Source organism: Mycteria americana, chromosome 1 (genome assembly GCF_035582795.1).
Source record: "Mycteria americana isolate JAX WOST 10 ecotype Jacksonville Zoo and Gardens chromosome 1, USCA_MyAme_1.0, whole genome shotgun sequence".
NCBI classification, from domain to species: domain Eukaryota; kingdom Metazoa; phylum Chordata; class Aves; order Ciconiiformes; family Ciconiidae; genus Mycteria; species Mycteria americana.
In genome coordinates, this window is record NC_134365.1 from 25,222,854 (window position 1) to 25,242,653 (window position 19,800).

At 37.6% G+C, this 19,800-nt stretch overlaps 1 protein-coding gene across 1 annotated transcript in view; it reads left to right on the forward strand.

Moving 5' to 3' along the window:
• The window catches only part of WASL (WASP like actin nucleation promoting factor), a 52,252-nt gene extending 37,171 nt beyond the window's left edge, over nt 1-15,081 (forward strand). Inside the window, exons 6-11 of the mRNA XM_075493081.1 lie at nt 1,808-1,976; nt 5,292-5,334; nt 5,747-5,900; nt 9,099-9,619; nt 10,750-10,858; nt 12,292-15,081. Coding sequence (XP_075349196.1) covers nt 1,808-1,976; nt 5,292-5,334; nt 5,747-5,900; nt 9,099-9,619; nt 10,750-10,858; nt 12,292-12,353 — 1,058 coding nt within the window. The 3' untranslated portion in view covers nt 12,354-15,081. The remainder of the gene's footprint in view (nt 1-1,807; nt 1,977-5,291; nt 5,335-5,746; nt 5,901-9,098; nt 9,620-10,749; nt 10,859-12,291) is intronic.
• The last annotated feature ends 4,719 nt before the right edge of the window (nt 15,082-19,800 follow it).

Consider the following 19,800-nt stretch of genomic DNA (forward strand, 5'->3'; position numbering starts at 1 on the left):
GAGAAAATATAATAGGTGATTAAAGTGAAAATGAAATCCTACAGTATTTTTGGTTTTGTTTTTGAATCTAATGAAATTAAGACTGTAACTTTCAATTAATCCTGAAGATTTACTTCACTTGTTAAGTTTTGGGTTGATAATATTTGGCAATTAATGAATTAATGCTAACTTCAAGTGTAAGTTTAACAGTACAAATTGTTTTGCTTGCTTGTATGTGCTCAATTTGTTTTTTTGTATTCTCAAAGGACATGATCATAACATTTCTAGATCAAAGCATTTCTGCTTAGCAGAAAACACTTGAGAAATTCTTCGTGCAGTTTTAAATCTTGTCCTTTTAAGACTCCTACAGGAACGTAGGAGTTGTCATAGGGTTTTAGATGAGTTTTGTCTAGCCCAATGTTGTGTTTCTGTTCTTGTTTCTTGTTCTGGCTGGTATTGGGTGCTTCCCACTGAGGTGTTAAACCCCAAATGTCATCTATGTTATCTATTGTATTGTCTCCTCCTTTCTGATTTGGACTTTGGACTGTGAAACCTAAGGCTTGTTGGTGCTTTCAGAAAGCTTAGGAGAACTTTGAATTATCTATACAAAATGCAGTTACAGAAAAATAATGTCAAAATAAGGTTCAGTTTTATCAAAGTCTAACTAGACATTTTTATCATCTGCCCAGTAAGACTGGATGCATGAGTCTCATTTTAATTGATTTGCTAACCATTGGGTAGTAACTCACAGCGGAGTGGAGGATGCTTTTCAAACTCATCTGGGCAAATGGTCTTAAATTGACAGCTTAGTTTCAGTTTTGGAAGAATGAGATTACTTATCTTTTTTTCAGGTTTCTTTAAAAATATGCGTGTGTGTGTGTATATATGAAAAATGCATAAACTGCCTCTTAGTATTTCAATACTACTATCACTTACTTATGTCAAGGGTTATCTTCTGTCAAAACTAAAAAACCTGAGTGGAAAACATGCTGGGTATATTTATTTGCTAGTATTACACAAGCACTGTAATACTAAAATGCTAAAATTGGCGGGAGTATAATTCAGATGCATTTTAAATAACGAGAGTAATAATTCAGAATTGTTCATAATGAAGAATAAGGTTTGAGAACATAATTCATAATTTGAGTGTTTCATTTCTATTTCTGGTGCTGTTTTCACTGTCGCTGCTCTTTAAGCTTTGTTTCTTATCTTGGGCTTCAAGTTATTTTGCAAACCTGTCAAAGAGTAAGAAATAAGAAATCCTGAATAGTTCCATAGATACTGTCATATATTTGAAGTGTGTCCAGAGCAGCCTTCTGAAGTTCTTGTGGTATTCTAGTTCTGTGTGTGATGGCAGAGAGTGTTCCTACTTGGGGCTTATTAAGCGAAGGTTCCCTCACCTCTAAGATCAGTTTACTGTGCTGCCAAGGTAATGGCATGCTGGGTGCTACTGTTTATGGCACTCACTTCTTTAATCTTGTCTAGGATTGTAGCTATGCTGTACCTTAATGTGTCTCTTTCCATGTGTTCTGTGCACATGTTAGCTCTTTAGTTTAGAATTACTTTCTTTGCCAAACATGGAAAAAATCAAATTCTAGTTTAGGACATTTTTCTGCCATTGCTCCACTCTAGCAACGTGGGGGTTTTTTTCTTCAGCAAATAACTTAGTTTATGTTTCTGACATCCAGAATCCAGCCAGATGCATGTGGCATGTAGAATTATGGCTACAGTACAAGTATTTTGCCACTGGGGGGAAAAAAAAAGTTTGTAGGTTAAATATAGCTTTGTTGAAACACAATAGTAAAAATCCTGTACTTTACCTTCACAGGCCCAAATCTACCAATGGCAACTGTTGATATCAAAAACCCAGAAATTACAACTAACAGATTTTATACTCCACAAGTTAACAATATTTCATATACCAAAGAAAAGAAGAAAGGAAAAACTAAAAAGAGAAGATTGACAAAGGCAGATATTGGAACACCATCTAATTTCCAGTAAGGACTCTTTTTGAGTTTGGGTTTGGGTTTTGGTGGGTTTCTTTTTCTTTTCTTTTTTTTTGGGGGGGGGTAGGGGGTGTGTCAATTACATTTGCAAACCCTCAAGACTTAAATGTGTGACTGCTGTGTGTAACCTGAACTACAGTAAATGCTAGCTGGAATGCTGGGGGGTTAAAAGCAAGTTAGTTTATACACAGGTGAGGAGTTTACTGCAACTGTAAAAAAAAAAAAAGTAACTTGCTATCCTAAAATAGTTTAGAAAACAATTTAGGTGCATGAAAATGTCTTATTGAAGTGGTCAGCTCAGTGCAGACTCATACTTAGCCTCAATGGTCAACTCTTTAACACTTATTCTTACAGCTGTGCCTGCTTAGCTGTGCTTCATCATACAAAATACACATGTGGGTCCTGACTTGTCATAACAGCAGAAATGACATAGCCATATTTTTGTCTCTGGCTTTCTGTTTACAAACTTACTTATTCTGGTATATGGGCTAGTACCTATCTTGTGATGAAAGTACAGTGTACATGTATACACCTCTTAGGAATGGATTGGTTTTTTCTAATATTATTTCTTATGTATCTTCAGTCTTTTAGAATAGTTAAGATGTATCATTTTAAGCTTCACTTTCATGGAACTTGGGTTTGGTCAGTTTATGGAATTAACTATTGTTTTCCTGAAATATAATTTGGTATTTTAATCTTCTTCCTTTTAAAATAAGTGTACTGTATTTGCTAAAGCAACAGGAATTTAAAGAGCTTGAGTTAGTTACTGGAAAGATCAGTTTCTGTGAAGTATTACAAAACCAGTGTGAGGCTTACATGCCAAGTGAATGTCTTGTTCTTTTGAACCATTAGTTTGCATCACTTTCACTGACATGCCTTCCCAGAATAAAACTCCATAAAAGTAATGCTGGTATTACCAGTTACGATAACGTTACTGCACAGTGTTTCAAGAGAGTGCTCTGTAGAATGGGGTAGTGGACAGAAAGTAAAAGGAGAGATGGGCTAAAATGCTTCCCTAACTAGACTGTGCTTAGACAATTCAGACATCAACCATGTTCTTTCTGATCTGACTATCAGTGAAGTGCTGCATCTATTAATGTCACTTAAACTGAAAAATGCAGAAAAGAAGGAAGAGTGAAAGAAAGAAAATTGAATAGCTATTGGTAGCTGGTTACTGCTGTAGCTCTGCTGATGCAGACAAAATTGCAAATTATGATTTGCATTAGTGTGTCTTACCTCTGATCAGAATTTGTGGAAGGGGTTGTGCAACAGCACAGATATAAACAAAGTCTCAAATTCATTTTATAATGTATGTCAGGTTCTGACCACTGCAAAACACTATGTGCACTCATAAAATATTAAAGGAGACCTAGAGAAGCTGAGAATAAGATGATAAAATATTTAATGAAGCTCAAACAAACGATATGTTCCCATATCATTAAGTGTAACATTAAATTGTAAGTGGTGAACCTTTGCAAAAGAAGATTGAAAGTCTATTTTGTTCAGCTTAAGTTCCAAGTTAAGTTTCTTGTAGACTGCAGCTAAGTGTCATCTTAGTGTATAAGATACTTTAATTGCTGGATTTGTACAAACATATGGGAATTGGTGTTTGGTACTGTTAGGCAAATATGCCAGTAGGATAACTTGTATGTAACTTGTATGTAACTGTGAGCTGTGATACCGGTGAAGACCAACACTGTCATTGTTTCTTCATGTCAGATCAAAATTGCAATCAGTAGATACAATTTTTAAATGCCTTCTGTTAGACAACTGTGGACTTTTGGTGTTCTGAGAAAAAAAAATAATCGAACTATACTTAACATTAATATAACTTCTTGCTGTATACGTTCTTTTAAATAACATAAGACTTGCAGTTACCTGGTAAGTACGCATTTTCATTGAAAAGACCTCTGAAAACAATGTGTCACAGTCAATGTGTACAAGTAACTTACTTTACTCTGAAGGATGAAAAATAAATGAGAAATAAAGCTATCACTACTCTATATAAACTTTAGTATCAATTAAGTACACTAAGCTCTTAATCGTATGCTCACAACCTCTTAAAAGGGCATCATGAGCTGCACAGATATGCAGAGCTTTATGGGTAAGATTGTATTTGCTGGTAAATTTGCCACCTTCCATATGCCAGTTAATACATTACAATTGGATATGAGACTATGTATTAGGAAATATGTGTCTAATTTATGTGAAGCAAGCTGTAGCTTAACATCTAGAATTCTGTAATCAATAAATCATCCTATATTTTGGTAGGGAAAGGCATTTAAACATTTAGGCAAAACAGAGGGCTTCCCTTTTTTGCCTTTTCTGTAGCATAATGTCATTTTTAAACCAGATTTTTTACTTCTGGCGCCTCAGACTAAGTAGTTAACTAATCATAGTTATACCAAGACCAAAATTGATCATTGCGCTTCAGTAATCTCATTAAGAAAACTTGTGCTGTTGGTGGTATTAATAGACCCAAGCAAGAATACAAAGGTCTGTTGCACTAGGCACTGTGTAAGGACAGCAAAACAGTCCTTGTGATTTGATAAGCTTAGTCCAGACTGTGTTGGCTACTAACGGCTCACCTGGTAGTTTTGAAAGTCTGAATGGGACTTCCTGAAGACTGCGTTGTCTTTCTAGAACTGGCCATTGGCAAAAAGAAACCCAAAACATGGAGGGCTGGTAACATGATGGTGCTGTCTTCTATAGCCAACAGCAGTTGCATGAAGTAGCTTGGAGGGGCACAAACTCTTCTGCCTTTTTAGCTGATTATAGCATCACATAAACCAGTACTTTAGTAGCCATGTGAAATGGCAACTGAAAACAGTCCTGACTTTTCTTTGAAAGGAGGGGGTGAATGGGAGAAGGATGATGAGAGAACAAACAGCGATGGTAGGGAGGAGGAGGTTTTCCAGCTGCATGACACTCAAGACCTTGGCAGTAGCTTGAAGCCCGATTACTATATAAAAGCCAAACTCCTCCCTTGATCTCTGTGCAGTCCTTTCATCACCACCCATATGCACCACAGGGTGGCATGGAGCCCTCATGTTTAGCCACAGACCATAACCTAAGGGGGGAAAATAACTTCTCCACTTGGTCTTTTTGACACAAGACAAAAAGTGGGAGTAAAGGAAGTTTTACTATTCCATTCTTAAGTGGGGCACTGAGAAGTAAGAATTTCTTAGTGTTTTATAAGCCTGGAGGTAGAAGCTGGTAGTAATATCTAGTTATCTTGGAGTCCTGTTATTTTAGCTAACAAGGTCCTTTTTATGCTGATTAAATGGACTTTTCTGCTTTTTTTAGACACATTGGACATGTTGGTTGGGATCCAAACACGGGTTTTGATGTAAGTAATTTAATAAGTTATTCAAGACGCTGAATAATTAAAAGTTTTAGAGGCTTTTTAATGTAAGTTGTGAAGATTGGCATTAAATAAACTTAACTGTACATCAAAATAGTTATAAATTGTGATTTTATAATATGATACAAACATAGAGAGATGTTTGGAGTAGAAGGGAATAGGAGAGATCTGGGATTGAGGGGAAAACATGCAAAAATTAAGTTTTTGTTCAAGGTACTTACCTCTCCTAAAATAGTCCTTTTTGACTGAAAAGTCGACCCAGAGACATGTCCTTGGCTTTGCTGTTCCTTTTAACTTTTAACTTTTTTTGGTAGTTTTTTATTTTTCCCCAATACAAATGATGTTTTTAAAAATTCTTCTATTTCAAGCTATTAAAACTAATGTGTCTGACTTGCAGGTGAACAACTTAGACCCAGAACTGAAAAACCTGTTTGATCTGTGTGGAATTTCAGAGGCTCAACTAAAAGACAAAGAAACTTCAAAGGTCATATATGATTTCATTGAAAAAACAGGAGGTGTGGAAGCTGTGAAAAATGAACTGCGCAGACAAGGTGGGATTCCTTTTATTTCCATGTAAAAATTAGCAGGGCATTTTTTTCCTTAAGGATTAGAGTAGAAGCTGTTGATGATGAGCAATTTTTGATTCTCTTCTCTGGACTTCATGTCACCGCAGTTGCATTGGATTTCATAATGTTTCTGTATACCATATGCTATGTAAAAATGTTCACCCTGAGAGTTCCCTAACAAATAAGGATCTTATCTATGTCAGTTAAGTAATTTCCAGTAACACTTAGTCTGACTGTAAAGCTATGCAGTATATTCCATATAGATTTTTCAAACTGTGTATGTTGTATATTTATTTTATAATCTCAATCTTATAAATAAAATCTTAGAAGCAGTATTGCTGTTGTCAGTTATAGTAGTAGCACGTCTGACACGTGTATGTGTGGTGCCCATTTACCTTGGCAGCACTGTGTAATGAACCTTGCAACAGCTAGAGGCCTGCAAATTTTATATAAATATTTTAAAAAGAAAAAAAGCTTTTTTCTAATTTAAAGTAAAAAGTACTAGTTTTGAGCAAGTTTCTGCTGCAAGAAAATGCTCAAATAAGCCATTTCCTGCCTAACCTTTAAATGCGATTTCAGCTGATGCATTGTCTAACGGAACATAGCAAGTCAGTCTGAAAATTACACTGCCAATGTCAAACTTTCAAAAATTTACCTAGAACACTTCTCAAGAGAAATAGGATATAAATGCCATTGAAATTATAGCAGTTTGAAACTAGTGAATAAATTGGGTGGGTGACTGAAGAGATACAGATTTAGGGTACAATGACTTGTTACATTTATTCCTTAGGTCCCCCACGGTGGAGCGGTATGTATTTGAGCTGGCATCTAAGCATATGCTTCAAAGTATTCATGCTGTTGTGTGATTTCTTTCCTAGATGAGAAACCTTAGTCCACACCTGGTTGACTGCAATACTAAAAATTATAGTCAAACTTCTTAGTTAAATTGCAAGCAAAATTTCATTTATGATTTTTTTTTCTCAGTAAGAAATCTGTTTTAATGTTTACAGAGTGGTTGATCCCAGGCTGCTGAGCATAAAATTGGATTGGAGTCTTATGACTAGCTTAAAATACTTTAAAAATGCCTATTTTTCTATTACGTGATAACTTCAAGTTACGGCCACTTGCATGTATGCAATTGAAAGAGAAGCTGCCTCATCTTTAACATGCATGATAATAATCTACCTCTGTGCTTTTTGATAGAGGTAGATAAAATATTCCAGTATTTCAGTGGGTTTATCCACTATTATGTTATTTGAGTGTGTAGGCTTGACTGCTGTTTGAAGTGTTCTTCCTCAACTGAAACACATTTTTCTGTGTTTTATTGCAAGAATTTCTGTGCTTACATATTCACCCTGCTAGGATGCTGACTAGAGAGTTGCAGGCACGTTATTCTGCTCAGATAGAAGAACTTTCTTTTTTTTTCCCTGCCTTTTCCCTGGTTTTGGTGCTGTTGGGTATTTTTTTTTTCAGTGACAATACTATCAATGGAAGATTTTACATACTTTTTTTTGTTAGTAGCCATGTTCAGATTAATGTGCATTTATAAAAAACTAAATTATTTTCTTGCTTTGCTTGTACCATCTCTTTGCGGGGGAAGGGAGAGAGGATGAGGTAATGGTGCTCCCTCCTTGCTGCTCCTCCCTCGTTTCACTCCAGCTGAGTGCAGACAAGTCTTGTAAAAACTCCTGAACTCTTATTTCCACAGATTGGATGTGGCGTATCTCTCTCTATAGGATGCAAATAAAACCTTTCCCCACAGGAAAACTTAAACCTTGTGTTCAAAATTTACAGACACTACAGACTCTGGAGCATGACCATGTTATGTATCTTTTCAGTAATACAGAAGAACTGTCTGTAGTGCTTGCTGAGTAAGTTATGTTTGAAAATACTGGCCTCCAACGGCCAAAAAGGAAACTATGGTCAGGTCAGCCAAAAAGTGGGATTTTTTTTTTTTTAATCAAGAATGTTGGCAGTATGTCTCCTGCAAAATAGGTGAAGTTTGAGAGGAGATTCTCCCCATGTTGTTCTCTTGAAGGGATGGAAAAAACCAGCAGTTTGTGGAACTTAAGAACATAACGCATAATTTTAGGAGGGGTATGTTTCTTTAAGATGAGCAGAGAAGGAGGCACTAGTGTCTCCTACTTCCTCAAAATCCCTTTTTTAAGGATGTCCCCTCTCTATTCCAGTGCAGACAGCCTACTTTCTCAGCATGTAACAGGAAAGAGATAATAAGAAGAGGTAAAGAACTATCTTCTTGAGTGTAATACCCTTTTTGTTATCACAGCACATGAAATCAAATGTGAATTTTCTTAGTTGTATGATGGCACCTGGAGTATTAAGTAGTTACATGCAACAACCACACAATCTAAAGTACCATAAGCCATTAGATGCTTAATGGAAGAGGAAATGAAATGGTGCTATTTAAAATGCCATTAGCAGAGCAAATACATTTCAAGGCCACTTCATAGAGAAATGATCCTGTGCATTGAGGTAGCCCTGAAGTTGTTTCCTTTCTACGGTCCCTTCCATAAAGATATTGTTGGAACTAATTTTCACTAAAAGGGACTGAGAGTCAGTTTATGCTGCATCGTAATGCATTAGTAGGGAGTTTTTTGTTATTAGAAGTTGATGCTTCAAAAATTATTTGCCTCTGTAATTCCCTAATAAAATAATGGATAGACTATAAAGTGGAAATTCTGTATTTCACTTTAAGTATATTTTCTGAAACCTCTTTCTCTTGCCTTCTGTCCTAGCTCAATGAAATTTTAGAGGATTCTCTTGAAATTTTTCTGCATTTTGTCACGAGAAATTGAAATACTAACTTAAGATACACTTGGATTATGAAGAAAATTACTACCATAGGACCAAACCAAAATTAATGACCAAGCTTGTTTTGTGACTTTAATTAGTCTCTTTATGTATTGCACTTGCTTCCTGCAGTGTTGATTCTTTTACAAAATACATGACAGACATAGGGGCTATATCCAGCTTGGTTTGCATTCATATAAGCCTAGCTTTTATTCAGTTATATTCAACTTAATCCAGAATTGGTAGAATTTGCACAGGCACAGAGATCCTTGCAAAAGGCAAGGCAAAGCCTTTTTTCTTTTTCCGCTGGTCTCTGAAAGACTTATGGGTATTGAGTAGCATGTAATTGTAAATTGTTTTGCTTCATTTCAGCTCCACCTCCACCACCACCGTGCAGAGGAGGACCCCCTCCACCTCCACCACCACCTCCCCATAGCTCCGGCCCTCCTCCTCCCCCTGCTAGGGGCCGAGGGGCGCCACCTCCACCTCCTTCAAGAGCTCCCACAGCAGCACCCCCACCCCCACCTCCATCTAGACCTGGTGCCACAGTGCCCCCACCTCCTCCAAATAGGATGTATCCTCCACCACCACCAGTGCATTCATCATCTGCACCATCTGGCCCTCCTCCGCCGCCACCACCACCGGCAAGTGGGTCATCTGTTCCTCCACCACCACCTCCTCCTCCACCCCCTCCTGGTCCTCCTCCACCACCAGGCCTTCCTTCAGAGGTTGATCACCAGCTTCCAGTTCCTGCAGGAAACAAAGCAGCGCTCTTGGATCAAATCAGAGAAGGAGCTCAGTTAAAGAAAGTAGAACAGAACAGTCGACCAGTGTCCTGCTCAGGAAGAGATGCACTGTTAGACCAGATACGACAGGGTATACAGCTGAAATCCGTGAGTAAAAGCTGTTTCTCATCTATGTCCCCTTGGGACTTGCAAATGGCTGCAATATTGCAGCGTGAACAGTATCTTGTGGTTCTGTTTTGGGCTGGATCATAACTTTTAGAGTTTTTGAAGTGATGCTTTAAACAGTAGTACTGAGAAAATGCTTAGAATGTGTATTTGCTATAGATGAGTATTGGTGCATGAAATTATCCTTGTTTCAAACTCATTTCTCACTTTTCAGTAAAGCTTTAAGCATAAATCCTACAACGATGATACCACAGTATTGTGGCTGTAAAGAACTTTTGCAAGAACTATGAAAGATTGCTGGTCTCCTGAATACTTCAGTAAAATCATCTAAACGACTGCAGGAGATGAGTTCAGCAGTAATGGTAGTAGAAGGCAAACACTAGATTTTTTTTTTTTTTTTTCCCCCTTCTTCCATCTTAAAATGGATCTGTGCTCTGCAAACATTGAGGCTTGCAAGAAGGTGGCTGCTTGTGTCTGGAAAAGTGCCACCCATGAGGGATGCCTTTTCTGTTCCTGCTGCAGCTCACACTATTACTGTTACTATTTCTTCTTGATGCACGACTGAATATCTTCAAAATAATTTTGCCTGTAGGTACTTCCCCCCCCCACCCGCCACTCTTCTGCACTTGAGTCTTCTGATTAAGAAGTGTGAGGGCATATTAACATTTATTTGCTATTATAGGTATGCAGTATCAAAGTCTATTACTTTCAGAAGGGATTATCAACCCAAAGCAGACCTGGTTAAAAAACCCAAACAAGAAAAAAATATTTTGTGGTATATACCAAGGATAAAATAAATTATGATTATGCAGCCACACAAGTCATGCCTGTACAACTATATTAAGAAGCTTTCCTTTAGCTGAACGCTCACTTCACGATAGTCAGAGCTGAAGTATTTAATCTTGAGTATGGACTAACTACACTTGTGTTATATGGCAAAAGAGAAAAGGTTGACTTTTTTATAAATAAAAACTTAGCTTGAGCTAAAGAAACAAACTGCAGTTTCACTCTTCCTTCTGTCTGAAAATAAACTCATTAATTTTGTAAGGAAGTTTGTCTCAAAATACACAGTTCTGCTAATTGCATCTTTTTAATGTATCCTTTTTTCCAAGGTATCTGATGGTCAGGAGAGTGCACCACCTACACCTGCACCCACCTCAGGAATTGTGGGTGCGTTAATGGAAGTTATGCAGAAAAGGAGCAAAGCCATTCATTCTTCAGGTGAGTCTGATAGAATTTTTCTGACCTCATGGTGTCAGGTTTTCAAGAGTTAACACTTCTATTCAACATAAAATATTGTTGGAAAAAAGCATGGATTTCAGCGTATAGTCCAATACAGAATGCTCTAGGCAGACCCCTAGTGATGGGTTGAATGCTTAACTTTGTGCTACTTTGAATTACTGTTGTATAGTAGTTTGCAGTAATACTGGATTAAAAATTACTAATCAAGGTTAATATCCTTATAAAGTTTTTTTTTTGAACAACTGACTTATTTTTATCCATTAGATGTCTGATGAAATAAGTTGTCAAAATATTTTGGAAGGAAGGTTTTTAATGTTTTCTGTTTCTAGAAGCCAATGCTCTTGCAAAGATTGACGCTCTTAAAACTGTGGCTTCCAGTGTGCTTTGGATGCCACCTGCTGGATAATAATCACATAACTACTGTTACTTGACTACTCCCGTACTAGTACTGAATCAACTTTTCGCACTTCAGTGCTTGGGAAAAATAAGGCTGCAAGAGGATTTGCATTTCTCAAATACCAGCTTGTAATAAATGCAGTTCAGTAGCTGCAGTGCAGCTGTTTGGTTACATCTCTCCTGTTTAGGCTTTGATATATTTGTCTTCCAGAACTTGGAATAAAAACACGGAACTTTGATACCAGAACTGCACTTGCAGTCTGCAGACTGTAGACCGTTTGACTAAGTTCAATATAGTTTGTTGATTTGCTGCCCTATGTAGTAATCTCCAATTTTGGTACTTTACATAAATTAAATACCAGAAGGGTGCCAAATACAGCATTTTCCTAGGGAAGTAAATGCTCTTGCCTAACAGAGAAGTAGTTTAATTTTAACAGGCTACAATTTTAAAATTATGATACATCTAAAAATAGTGGAAGGCTGAATAAAGTTAACAACAAACATTGATGTTGAAGCTGATGTGCATTACACAGCTTAGAATATTCCAGTAACCACAACAGACTTCAGCTCACAAAATTTTTTTTATCTGCTTGTACAATAAACAGAAATCCTGTTCTGTAGTAATCCTGCGGAAGCAGTTCTTACATTTCAGAAATTACTCTGTCCTTGAAGTTTAAAACCCAATCTGGAACAAGCTGGCCACTCTCTCATTCTCTAAGAAAGTAGTAAGTAGTCAGTGTTAAATGAGAACTTCTGATTCTTTTTCTCATAACAGAAAACAAGATACATTTTTCCTACCTGGGGAAAGGAATGAGAAAGGAGACAGACTTAATGTTCAGCTGGTATCTATTAAACTGAATGTCATGTCTGGAAATCTTAAAATAGAGTATTACCAAATGTATTGTCGCGACCTCCTTGAACTGATTGTTCTGTTTTCAGAAAGTCGTGGGAGAAATTAATAACACTTTTGTCATGTTAATTTGGTGCATGCAAGTGACTTTTTTTCTGTCTTACAGATGAAGATGAGGATGAAGATGATGAAGAAGACTTTGAGGATGATGACGAATGGGATGATTGATCATATATTATTATATATATATATTTTTTAAGGTGAATGATATACTAAACACTACTTTCTGTCTATGGATTCTGTAAAATTATCATGTAAATGTTCTACCAATTTGCTGTATATTTTTGTTGCCTTTTGCTTTTTTTATTAATCTGTGCAATACCTCATTTAATCTGTAAAGGTTTGTCATAATCCTCTACAAAGCTACTCCCTGTTAATGTGTGCAAGTTTACACCTGGATGACCATGTACATGTGAATACTTTCCATTCCATCAATAAGGGAGTTTAAATGTAATATGTGAGACTGACAAAAACCTTAATGTAATTTAGTTACAATGCAAGAAGGAAAACACTATTTTCATACCCTACTTTTTCTGTATCTAAATTTTCTTATTAAAACCTAGTATAGCACTATGTTCTTTAAGTGATGCAGCTCTTAGTTTATTTAGCCCCCTCATTTCAAATGCAATGCTACATGAACGTTGAGGCTGGTTTATACTATTGCATGGTTTCAAATACATCACAACATTGCAGTTCAAATCTTAGCAGTATGCTTTACATAGAACAAAATCACTACAGAAATGCACAGCTAGATGTGAAGATTACCTTGCCCTAACTGTAGCAATACTGACTGCTATTGAACAGCAGTAGTAATTAAATCCTTCAAATAGGGAACTATCTATCTGAAGTTAAACAGGGTGGCTTTACATTGTAATAGTGGTAAAGGCATCTTTGATGCAGACAAGTTCAGTCTTTTTTTTTTTTTTTCCTTCCCAGCTCTTACTTTCAGAATGAAGAAGTGTAAATTACTGGGGGCTATACTGGAGGCTGGCAATTGCTACAGTTTGATTTATTTTTAAGATCAATTTTATGTGGTTTTCAGGTTGAAGGGCTGCGTTTAATGCTTGCTTCAATAATGTTTAATTACTTTTTAAAATTTGTAGGACATTGGTGTATTAATAAAGTAAACATAAGTGGTATTACTTTGCAGTCTTTGCGTTATGGTACACAACAAATGCTGAAACACCAATCCTACATCCATAAAGTTGGAAAGCCATTAACTCAGAATATACATTTTGAGTAAGTTCTGAACTTTATGGCAATATTCTGTCTTCATATGTTGGCTTTAAGACCAAGGGTTGTGATGAAGATCAAGAACCCGATTCACAAGAATAGTATTTGAATAAGTGGACGGAAAATGGGATTCTCATTTCACAGCTTGCACATTTATATAAGTTGTACTTTGTAGTGCAGTAAACATTGGCATATCTGCCTATTACAGAATACTAATCTATGCTATGTGGGTATTTAATATCTGCAGCATTAATTACTGTACTTACTGTAACTTTCAGGTAGAAAATCTTTTTAAAAACCACATTATCTGACACAGAATGTTTAGTTAAGTCAGTCGTATTTGGAGCGTAGTTAATGCATAGTGTCCTGGGTCTTTGACTGTAGTCAAGCTATCAAACTAAATTTAAGTTATCGGAATTGTATTGACTGAAACCCAGTGTTGACCTGATCTTGACAGGCTGGACCTGCATGATACGGCTTGGATTTCTAACCCAGTTATAACCTAGTCTTTAGTGAATTAATTTAGTCATATGAGAAGAAAGGAAAGTTGCTGAAAAGTAGTGGGAGAGGTAAGGTTGTAGTTAAATTATTCAGAGGATGCTAACTTCCTTCCAAGAGTAATTTAAGCACATAACTTGAGGAAGAAAATTTCCAAGTGGTCTCACTTTCTTGCAGTAACTTTCACATTGCCCTCTGCTGCTAGAAACACTTCCTACTAGCTGCTTTGCTGTAATGGCTTGAGCATTGGATCAAGTGCAAGTGCAGCCTGGGGTGGCTAATGGCAGTGGAGTTAAGAACTTGTGTATAAGGAAAATATTTGTATGGCTTTCATATAACTTCTGGCACTGCTCCCTTATTTTTTATTGCATATAGGGCATTTTAAAATTAAGCAGATGAGGCCTAGAGGTTTTCCTAACATGCTATTTACTAGATATGTTTAGCTGTTACGTTCCCAGAATTGGAATTTCTGTAATATAGTTAATAATTAAGCATCACAGTTCATTAATCAAACTTCTATTCCAGGTTTTGGGAGCTCTGAAGTTACCTTATTGAATAAAACTTTGATTTGTAGATACTGGCCAAAGAAAGCTTTTGGTTTTTCTATTTCTTTTTCTTCATACAAAAAGTACACTCGCACTCTGTGGTGCCCAGGTTAATATTTACTTTGAAGTAGTGTTTGTACATGATAAATTTCAGGCATAAAAACTGCAATGGCGGTTAAGTTAGTAATAACTGCATGCTTCAGCACTCTGCCACTTGCACAATGAGCAGAAGACAGCATTTCATGATACTGGTGCATTGTTGCTAAACATTGTAATGAAGGCCTCTCTTATATATTCTGGTTAAATGACTGTCCAGATAGCCTTAGCAATTAACAAACTAGCATGAGGCTTTTGTATCTCAACACTCTATGTGCATAGACAATATCAGCTAGCCACTTGTACGTATGAAATCCGTAAGAACTTCTCAATCATTCAGTTTTCCAGTTATCGAACTGAAATTTTTAGTATGTGAATTTTTGAAATGTACAGTGAATAGGATGTTGCACTGGTGGCAATTCATCATGGAGCATAATAAAATTAATTTGACCCAACTAGCGTAAAACTGTGTGGTTTTTAAGTGCTAATTGTGGCACAGCTTTTAAAATAGATCTGCATATTGATTACACACTTTAAAAGTAACTTTAGTCGCCTAGCCGAGTTCACAAAGCAGTAAATAGCCACTGTCAAATCGCAGTAGTTTTCATGTCTCTGGAAAGTTGGATTGTGCTAGTGAATAAACACAATGGGTAAGAATGTGACACCCTGTCCTCCTGGCAGATCTCACAGCTGCTCAGCAGCTTCTCTGCAACAGCCACTGCTGCAGGCAAGTGAATAATCCAGCACCAGTTCAAGGTCAAACAAACATGGCTGCATTAATAAACAGTCTAGAAGGAGTGCTAAATAGTTAACTCTTCTCAGTGAATGCTCTGACTTACGAGGTTTTTGCAGATGTACATTTTTGTCTTGCATGTTGTAATGTTTGAGCTCATGACCCTTCAGAAGTCTGCTTTCCTCCTCTAAAGCAGCTGAAGAGTCCAGCATTTCAAGTTTTTTATCTGGTGTACGTGTTCTTTTGAAGTTTAGTACTTCTATGATTTGTAGGCCTTAAGTGCAAGGCAAAGTTGGAAGGGTGTGCCGAGGCATATAATTATTTCCTCTCCACTTAGTAAAGAGAAGCGTAAAACATGCTTTGGAAAGGAGGCTTTTGTTTCAGTTTTTTATTTGACAATGGTTACTTTCCCAAGTAAGGTGTATGTAAAGAGGAAAAAGGAGGAGAGATCCTTTTGGTTTTGTTTAAGACTGTTACCAATCCATTGCAACAGCCTTTATCTAATCATTAGAGGAATTCCTGGTCTAATTAAAGTTCCTGAAGCTTAAGTACAGTGATAAGCAGCTTTATTTATAGAAAAGTGAAAATGGCTTAGGGAAGCTTAGAAGATACTAAACCTCTGTCTCTCAAAGGGCCAGTGTTATCCTCTAGCACCGCAGTAAGGACTCCTGTTGCTATGTATTTGTTTACTGCCTGGAGTTTTCTTGTGAGTGAGAAGAAGGAAAGGGCAAGGTAGCACGAACTAGAACGTGAGCTGTGGAGGTTTAATGTCCATGTTTAAGCCTGACACTTCTCTCTAAGGTGTTTGAAAGTTTGAGGATGTTTATACAGTTGTGGAAAAGACTTTTTTCTTTTTTATCACTGAACTGCTATGGCACGTCTGCGCTTGAAAAAATAAACCATTCGTTGTTTGAAATCACAGATTTGAAATTAATTCAGATACATGTTGAGAAGTAGAATCATTACATCAATATCTAAATATAAATAATGAGTTGTTTTCTGACAAATTTTATTTCATGCTGAATTTTACAGTATTTGTGGAGTAACCTGCTAAAATGACCTAGAATAGTAATTTATCAGGTATTCAGATTTTTCTCTAATGTCATTTTGGGTAATACCTGCAGGACTTACGCATCTATAAAGAGCTTAATACACACCTGAAATTGTGAAGCTTGATATTTTATATTTATTGTGGTTTTTATCTATTAGTACTGACAAACATACTTAAAAGCCTTTTTGCTAGTGCTCCGAAGAGTTTTTGGAGTCTTTTTGGAGTTAAATTCTTGAGCCATTACTTCACGTTTGTGTTTTTTCCCTCCCTTAAGCTTAATCATCTTTTCTGAGTTTTGTTACTTGAGCAGTATGAATTTTAAACTTGTTACTTGAGGATTAGATGAGGGGGCATAAGGATTTCTGAGGAAAAAACTTCAGAGAATTTTTAAAAAACAGAACAAGTTCGAAAACAGCCATAACCTGCATTATATTTTTGTATGTGCCAGCTGGGGGACACAATAAGATCTGGAGTTTAAAGCTTAAGAAATAGGATAATGCTTGTATCATATATCAGACACAAAGTATTTGCTTAAATGACATCGGCAGGCAGGCAAAGTTGGGAATCAGCTCTTCTGGATGTTGATGCCAAAAACCAGGCAACGGCTGGAGCAGTTGAGCTGGATTTGGAGCCCTTTGTCGGAAGGATGGGCCTTTCCCAGATGCTCAGGATACAAGGAACTCAGGCTGACAGACTGTTGAGAAACCTGCTTTTTTTTTTTTTTTTTTTTTTTTTACTAGTTGCTGCTGTCACATTTTTCTGGTTAGAATAGTCTTTTGGACCAAAACAGTGCTTATTTCATCATCAAGGGAAGAAATGATCCTCAGCATACAGTCCTTTGTTAGGGTTATGCCTGTTCAACTGTCAGCAGAGAATCTGTCTTTATTTTTAAATTCAAAATGAAATGGAAAAAGCAGTCTAGACCTAGTTAACATAAAACATGTTTTCTGTGGTTCGTCTCCTGAGGGTAATGTGTGTAAGCGTGAAAGGCAAGTGGCTAAAGCAGAAATCTGCTAGGTAGTAGCATTCTCCTTCAAGGTCCTACATCAAGAATTAAGTTTTCACCATTAGTAGCTTTAGTACCTAATCCTTAGAGAATACATTACTGAAGCCTACCTGCTGTCCCCAAGACAGGTAAGAGGAAGATTAGTTCTGGAGAGCAGGCGAGCCCCTCTGCTGTCCCTTGAGTTAAACAGTGCTCAGGCCTGCGTTTTATATTTTTGACCACGCTAACAGTGGTTTATCTGGTACAAAAACAAATAGCAAGCTCTTTGTATCAAAGTTGGTGCCAAGAGCACGTGACAGGGAAGATACAGACCATGATATTGCTGTTGGGTTTGGTTTTGAAATGGGGATGCTATTGATTAGGTCTCAGCATCCCATCCGGCTCCTGTTTAGATTCTGTGCTGCCCTTTTCATATGTGAGTCAATATAATTCCTGGATGAAAAGCATAGCAGGGTGGTACCTGGACCTTTTCGTTTCTTCACCATGTCCACAATTTGCCAAACAGAAATAATACATCTTTCGAAGTATTTCTAGAAGACTTCTCCAAAACTTCTGTCTGAATGGCAGACTGTGGTTTGGAGAGAGATAAATACCGGTTTTCTTGGCAGGAGGTCTCCCTGCAGACTGTGTTCTTAGAAAAGTATTTGAATATGGCACGTTACATTGCTAATCTGCTCCTCCTCAGCCAGGCAAGCCATCGCATGTGGGTTACTCCTTATGGAGAAAATAGTTCTTAAAAACCTACTGTACATTCCTCATGAATTACCCTAATTCTAATGCAAGTTATCAGATAAAGCAGAATTCTTACCAGACTAGGAAAAAAAGGAAAGCTACCAGCAAAATTTAAGACCTCAGCCAGCAAGATGCCTGGGAAGAAGGCACAGCCCTACTAGGGTTTTTTAGTGGCCAAAATGGAGACAAATGCATACCGAGAGTTTTGAGAGACCTTAAAAAAAAATCTGATTACAAGTCTGCAGAAGGACCAATACAGTCCAGTAAAGCAAGATGAAGAAAAGAAAAACCATATGAAATCACTGTAATGTTTAAAGCATCCCTTCTGTGCTATAACATCCCCCATGCTGGCCTTACAGGAGCTGGGATACTCTTCTGACTCCTGCTAAACTAAGGTCCTACCCCGATAACTGAAGTGTCTCTTTCTTGCAGATACATTATCATATCTCAGCCCTTACTACTCGCAGCCATTCTGGTCTTCACTACCAATGCCTTATTCCTGGACAGCTCTCCAAACCTCATCGTAAAAATACAGTTAGCACAATTGCCTACCAAATACCTTCAGCAGCCTACAGCATGCAGCTGTTGTGTAACACATGAACCATTTCAAAGTGAACAGAAGTCATCCTGATGTGGATTCCTCTTTGGGGAAAAAATGGTCTTGTGTACGTACTTAGCTGAAGAATACTTGGAGATATTAAATGACCAATAGAGAAAGCTTTGTGCTGATTGTTCTAACGAGCAATGTGAGAGATGGGTGGCTGGTCAAAGGACAGCTGTAATCCAAGATGCATTCTTCAACCTGACATAGATCACTGCTAGCACAGAAAACAAAAAAAATACTGGAATCTTTCTTTGCTGCTGGGCACATTGCCTGGTTCCTTGTGTGTGCTGCATCTCTGGGCTGTGGACCTCAGGAAATCATGCAGACCTTGGGCAGCGACCGATCAGGATGATCATCACAGTTCCACTATTTTATGTGAGGAATCTGCAGCCTCAGTCAAGCTGCCCATCCAGTCTAGAGATGATATCTGGATTTGGAATGAGTTTAGAGCAGCATTCCTTGTACCTCGCACTGTGGATGCTAGCTGACTGAGGTACCTTCAGCTACACTGCAGTGCAGAGGATTTAGTGAAACCGTCTATTCCGCCAAGGAGCAACGAATTGTTGCACTGTTACCTGTAGCCATAACGCATCTGTTTCCTGAAAGGCTGTAGCTGCAACCCCCCGTTTGAAATCAAATGCTGTGGCAGTTGAAGTTGTTAGTCACGTTCCTTGTGTTCACACTGTCAGAACAGCCGTTCTGTTGGTCCTGAAATCCTCCAGAAGTGTGATACAATATGAGATCATTACAGATCTTCGTGGTTCCCGACTTTCCAATAAAACTAGACTATATGCTTCCTTATGTCCTTGCCCAAGCCATTTTCAGCACTAAGCCTCTTACCTGTGGCCCATTCTTCAGATGTTCCCTCTCTGCACAGATAGAACTAGTGCCTTCTGGAAGGCAGTAAAAAGTCAGACTATCTGAACGTTTGCCATCTTGTCCATTCTTTGCCATAAAACTCATTCAGATTGTTAGCAGGAGGACAGTGCCCTGGATGAAGCTGCTGCTGTGTGTGGCAGAAGCTTCTTGTCTAACCTCAAGCAGATTCTCTCTTGGTGCTCTTTTGGAGGTGACTCCAAAGAGCGGTGGCCACCAGGGAGGACTGTCTGCATGGGCT